A 6,239-nucleotide genomic window follows, 5' to 3' on the forward strand; every position below is an offset into this window, starting at 1 on the left:
GCATTTTATGCTGTCTCTCATAGCATCCTTCTGGTCAAAATGTCCAGCACACAGCCGGATAAATACATCATGTGATGGGTGACCAACTGACTCACATGCTGGGCACAAAGAGTTATAGTGAATGGGGTAACATCAGACTGGTGACCTGTCACTAGTGAGGTTCCTCAGGCTCCATCTTGAGCCCAGTGCTCTTCAATATCTTCATTAATGACTTGGACACAGGACTTGAAGGGATACTAAGAAAGTTTGCAGCCAACATTAAACTGGGGGGGAGCTTGTCAAGTCCCTTGAGGGCAGAGAGGCCCTGCAGAGAGACCTCAGCAAATTAGAGCAATAGGCAGTCACAAACCATGGGAAGTTTAAGAGGGGCAAGTATTGGATTCTGCATCTGGCATGGGGCAATCCTGCTTGTGTGTGCAGACTGGGGAACGAGACGCTCGAGAGCAGCACTGTGGAAAGAGACCTGGGGGTCCTGGTCGATGGCAAGTTGAAACTGAGTCAGCAGTGCCAACCATGTCCTGGGGGGCATCAGGCAAAGCATCACCAGCCAGCTGAGGGAGGGGATTGTCCTGCTCTGCTCTGCTCTGCACTGGGGCAGCCTCACCTCAAGTCCTGTGTGCAGTTTGGGGCACAACAATACAAAAAGACATTATAATGGCCAGTCTTCGCGAGCGAAGATTTGGGAAAGGTCATTAGCCCTTCGAGCCTGCGCAGTGGATTTTTTTAGGTGAGACCCAGCGTGCGCTGAACTGAGCCCACCCTTTAATCCTGAGGTTCATCTGCCGGGGCCAAGCACGCTTGGACAGTGGCAGTGAGGGTCTCAGAACGTAGGTTTGTTTAGAGTGACCTTCTCTTAGATGGATTGCCACACAGGGCTGACGAGCTCCATCTGCCCGGGGGGCCGGGAATCGAACCCGGGTCGCAGCGGTGAGAGTCCTGCACCTTAACCACTAGACCACCAGAGGCCCCACAAAAAGACATTAAGCTCTTAGAGAATGTCCAAAGGAGGGCCATGAGGATGGTGAAGGGTCTGGAGGGGAAGCTGTAAGAGAAGCAGCTGAGATCACTTTGTTTGTTCAGCCTGGAGGAGATAGAGGAGAGACCTCATTGTGTCTTCAGCATCCTCATGAGGGGAAGAGGAGGGGCAGACACTGATCTCTTCTCTCTGGTGACCAGTGACAAGACTCAAGGAAATGGCGTGAAGCTGAGTTAGGGGAGGTTTAGGTTTGATATTAAGAGAAGGTTATTCACCCAAAGCGTGGTTAGGCACTGGAACAGGCTTCCCAGGGAAGTGGTCACAGCGGCAAGCCTGGTAGAGTTCAAGAAATGTTTGGACAGTGCTCTGGTGTGATGGACAAGGCCCATGGTGTGATTCTTGGGGCTGCCCTGTGCAAGGCCAGAAGTTGGACTTGATGATCCTGATTCCAACTCAGCATGTTCTATGATTCCATAAATTAAATTAAACTGTCTTCATTGTCAGAAAGAGTCCACTAGATTTGTCCCCTGGAAAAATGGGTATTCTCTTCAGCCATAAAGGTAAGTTTTGCAAAATTTTAGGTAAGTAGAGTGAAGTACTATAAAGTGAAGTTTTGTACATAATCAGATGAAAAAAAGATGCTGGTAAAATGTGTAATGTAATGGACAGTCTCTCTTATACGGATCTTAATCATGGGTCATCTACCACCACCACCTGTGTCTCCTAGAACCCTTCCATCAATGCTGCCTCCATACAATCCTAAATATCCACTGGTCAGATTATGTGACTAATACATCTATTCTTGAACAAGCAGCAGTCACAAGTATTGAGGCCATGTTGCTGAGAACACAGCTGTGCTGGGCAGGACAACTCTCAAGGATGAAGGACCACCACCTCCCTAAGATCTTGCTTTATGGTGAACTTGCCACCGCCTGCCGCAAGAGAGGAGCCCTGAAGAAAAGATACAAGGACTCCCTGAAACAACATCTCAGCCTTGGCCATATTGATCACCGTAACTGGTCTACTCTGGCTTCCATCTGTAACACTGCTGATGCTTTTGAGAAAGCACGCAGGATCACTCTCAAGGAGAAAAGACAACACAGAAAGAATTGTGCCTTGCAGAATACACCATCCAAGGAGTCTTTCTGCTGTGCCTTTTGCAACCAGACATGTCTATTCTGTGTTGGCCTTTTTAGCCACTAACACACTTGCAACAAACATGGGCAGAGCCCTTCCCAAATCTTCGTTTGCGAAGCCCAGCCATGATGATGATGGTAATGGACAGTTACTGTCAGTCACTGTCCAGAAATAAATAAAGTCATTATGGCTGAGCAGCAAAGGTCGTGTTCTCCCACTCCCTACTGTTACTCTCAAAAGGAGCTATCAATATCAAATCAGACTTTATTTAAAGGTTTCTGGGTTTTCCTTGCCAAGAAGTGAGAGATAAAGGATTCATATGCAGGTTCATGTAGCAGGGAGGGCAATTTGTCAGATGGCTACAACCCTGTCGTGTACTGTAGGATCTCAGAGCTAACAGCGGGAATGTCTCCTTTGTTTCCTCCCAAATCCATGGAAGGAGGAAATTTTGAACTATAGGATTTAAACTGTAACAACTTGCTTTGAAAGGAGTTGAACATTAGGAGCACTAAGACCTGCTGCCAGCAGCCCTGAGGACCTGTAAATACAAGGAGGTACAGAGAGGGCAAAATGAAACAGGAAAGCACTGTTGGAAAATCATTACATTTTATTAGCCTCAAAATGTGTCCGCATCAAATCATAGGTGGGTCCCCTGAAGCCATGGACAAGGATATGCTGGTAGTGCCAAGTCCTTGGGGCAGCTGGATGCAGCTGGATGATGCTGTTGCTTCATCCATGCTTCCTTACCAGTCCCACTGTTTTTCTGTCTGCTGGACAGGTCCCAGGGCTGCAAGAGTGGCCTTGCCCAGGACCCCACTCCTGATGTAGTGGGTTGTGTCCAGCAGAGTCGGAGCTTCAGCTGTGGGGCTTTGGGGGGCGTTTGCTGGGCTCTCTGGTCCTGCTGAGGAGGTTGGTCCTGCCAGTGCCTCGTGCATACTTCTTTTCTGGTCCTGCTGTTCTTCTGGCTGTTGGAGCAGTCCGTGCTGCTGTGGCTGTTGCTTTCACCATGTTATCCGTACCTTTTTCTGGGTTCTGCTGTACTTTCAGCCGCTGTTTGGAACTCTTTATAGAACAGTTTAGAGCAGCCTTGCCCACGACCTCACCCCTGATGTCCTGGGCTGTGTCCAGCAGAACTGGAGCATTGCCTGCAGGGCTGTGCAGGGTATGTGCCAGAACCTCTGCCTCTGCTGCTGTGGCTGTTGCTCTCATCACCTCTCCTGTGCTTTGTTTCAGGTCCTTCAGTTCTTCTGGCTGTTGGTTGGTTCCCTGGATCACAATTACACCCTTACCCAGGACCTTTGTCCTGTTGTACTCGTCTGTGTTCAGAAGAATGGAGGCATTGTCTGTGGGGCTGTGCAGGGCATGTGCTGGGCTCTCTGCTCCTGCCGCTGTGGCTGTTGCTCTCACCACCTCATCCACGCCTTGTTCCAGGTCCTGCTGTTCTTCCGGTTGCTGTTCAGGACTCTGGACTAACAGTGTAGCCTTGCCCTGGACTTCATTCCTGATGTCCTGGAATGTGTCCAGCAGAGTTGGAGCATCAGTTGTGGGGCAGTTCGGGGCATATGCTGGGCTTTCTGTCACTTCTGCTGTTGTGGCTGTTGCTGCCATTACCTCATCCATGCTACCTTCCCGGTTCCACTGTTCTTCCAGCTTCAGAACAGGTGCCTGGGTCATAATTACAGCCTTGCGGACGACCTCAGTCCTGATGTACTGAGCTGTGTCCAGCAGAACAGGGGCATCGTCTGTGGGGCTGTGCGGGGCTGTGTGGGGTATGTGCCTGGGTATCTTTGCCCCTGCTGCTGTGGCTGTTGCTCTTGTCACCTCATCTGTACTTTGTTCCAGGTCCCTCAGTTCTTCTGGCTGTTGGTTGGTTCCCTGGATCACAATTACACCCTTGCCCAGGACCTTTGTCCTGTTGTACTCGTCTGTGTCCAGCAGAACAGGGGCATCGTCTGTGGGGCTGTGTGGGGCATCTGGTGGGCTTTCTGTCCCTTCTGTTGTGGCTGTGGCTTTTGTCACCTCATCCATATTTTGATCCAGGTCCTGTTGCTCTTCTGTCTGCTCCTTGGGTCCCTGGGTCACAATTACAGCCTTGCGCACAACCCCACCCTTGATGTACTGGGCTGTGTCCAGCAGAGCATCGTCTGTGGGGCTGTCGGGGGCAGGTGTCTGGTCTTCTGCCCCTGCTGATGTGGCCAATGACACATCCATGCTGTTTTCCAGGTCCCGTTGCTCTTCTGTCTGCTCGCTGGGTTCCTGGATCACAGTTACAGCCTTGCGCACAACCCCACCCTTGATGTACTGGGCTGTGTCCAGTAAACCATTGTTTGTGGGGCTGTCAGGGGCAGGTGTCTGGTCTTCTGCCCCTGCTGGTGTGGCCAATGACACATCCATGCTGTCTTCCAGGTCCTGTTGCTCTTCTGTCTGCTCGCTGGGTTCCTGGATCACGGTTACAGCCTCGCGCACAACCCCACCCTTGATGTACTGGGCTGTGTCCAGTAAACCATTGTTTGTGGGGCTGTCAGGGGCAGGTGTCTGGTCTTCTGCCCCTGCTGGTGTGGCCAATGACACATCCATGCTGTCTTCCAGGTCCTGTTGCTCTTCTGTCTGCTCACTGGGTTCCTGGATCACAGTTACAGCCTTGTGTACAACCTCACCCATAATGTACTGGGCTGTGTCCAGCAGAGCTGGGGCATCATCTGTGGGGCTGTCAGGGGCAGGTGTCTGGTCTTCTGCCCCTGCTGGTATGGCCAATGACACATCCATGCTGTCTTCCAGATCCTGTTGCTCTTTATGCTCACTGGGTTCCTGGATCACAGTTACAGCCTTGTGTACAACCTCACCCGTGATGTACTGGGCTGTGTCCAGCAGAGCCGGTGTGCAGTCTCTTGCGTGCTGCTTCTCTGGCTCTTCTGGAGAGAGGCTGCTCCTGCTGCTTCTCCTGCTCTCTGTGGCAGTGGAGGCCCTGTGCAGAGCCCTTGGTGCCCTCTGGAAGGACGTTCGCCTCTCGTGAGCCAGGGCATCAATGACTGTGAGGGAAGGAGATCTGTAGGTATGTCCTGCAGGTGTTTCTGCTGCTGTTGCTTCACTCATGCTTAGTTTCAGGTCCAGTTGTCTGCTGATTCCATCTTCCCACCTCTCCTCCTGGGACAGCTTTTTATCAACACCCTCTTCCCGCTCTTCCTCCTCGGCCAAAGCCACTGGCTCACTGGTGGCAGTATGGGCTTCCAGACACTCCAACGCCTCTTGCTTGCTCATGGTGCCCTTTGTGAACTTCACATATACAACTTGTGGCTGCTGTCGTGTGGTCCATGGAAAGCTCATGGACCTGTCACGTCCTGTCTTAGGCTGTCTCATTCCATCCTTGGCACCCACCTGCCCAGGTCTGCCATAGAGCCCCCCTGACTGCCTCCGAGAGAAACACTTTCCCTCATTCTCTGGCTGCTGGAGCTCCCTGTCCTCCTGCTGCTGTGGCAGGCTGGTTCTCCGAAGTGGAGTGTGGGTCAGGCAGTTCCTGCACAGTTCCTCTGGAGGCTTCCTCTTGAAGGACACAATAATCTGCTTTACAACAGTCCCCTTCTTCTTGTGCCCCCCTGACATACTGCCGGGGTTGTATTCAATGCGCACCGACGGGCTTGCTGTGTCCTGCTGTGCTGTTTGCTCCCAGTGGCCTCTCCGAGCATCTGCATCGCTGCCCAGGGAAGCTGATGAAGCCCTGCCATGTGCCTGTTTCATGTGTGCTGTCAGCTGCTCCTTGTCTGTGTTTGCCTTTGGCATCCTCTGCCTCTGACCTGCCAGGGTTGCCCTGGCGAGCTGCTGAGTCCTGAGGGAGGTATTTCCTTAGGACTGGGTACCTCCAAGGCTCTCTGTTCCTTAAACATTCCCACAGTCAGGACAGGGGTCCTTGTCACAATGGCCTCTGAGCAGTGTGATGCACCTGCATCACAAAGGACCATGACATGTCACCCCCCTGTTATGCTGGCTGGGTCCTGTGGACTGCTGTTGCCTGCTCCATATCACAAGGGAAGGGAAAAGCGTGAAGCCAGTCAGTTGCTTTACCTACCTGAGAGCCTAGGCTCGGGGTTGTAGCCACCACAGACTCGGGGAAAGTTGAGCCCAAGATCTT

The 6,239-nt window shown here is 52.1% G+C and overlaps 1 protein-coding gene across 1 annotated transcript; it reads right to left on the minus strand.

Annotated features, from left to right (window-relative positions):
* Positions 1-2,723: 2,723 nt before the first annotated feature.
* LOC108495402 lies at positions 2,724-6,012 on the minus strand. The gene is made up of 2 exons (XM_017811074.1): positions 4,952-6,012; positions 2,724-4,765 (listed from the first exon to the last, which is right to left on the minus strand). Exons 1-2 carry the CDS (start codon positions 5,888-5,890, stop codon positions 2,969-2,971), a joined length of 2,736 nt encoding a protein of 911 aa, XP_017666563.1. The 5' UTR covers positions 5,891-6,012; the 3' UTR covers positions 2,724-2,968.
* Between the last annotated feature and the right edge of the window lie 227 nt (positions 6,013-6,239).

The sequence above is a fragment of the Lepidothrix coronata genome, unplaced genomic scaffold, assembly GCF_001604755.1.
Source record: "Lepidothrix coronata isolate B3197 unplaced genomic scaffold, Lepidothrix_coronata-1.0 Scaffold31, whole genome shotgun sequence".
Taxonomy (NCBI): domain Eukaryota; kingdom Metazoa; phylum Chordata; class Aves; order Passeriformes; family Pipridae; genus Lepidothrix; species Lepidothrix coronata.

Excerpts from the sequence above, each read along its gene's own strand:
- LOC108495402 (XM_017811074.1), bottom strand. The coding sequence starts at position 5,890 with ATGCCAAAGGCAAACACAGACAAGGAGCAGCTGACAGCACACATGAAA. Across the intron at positions 4,766-4,951 it reads CCCAGTACATCACGGGTGAG|GTTGTACACAAGGCTGTAAC; the intron begins GTTGTACACAAG and ends ATTATGGGTGAG.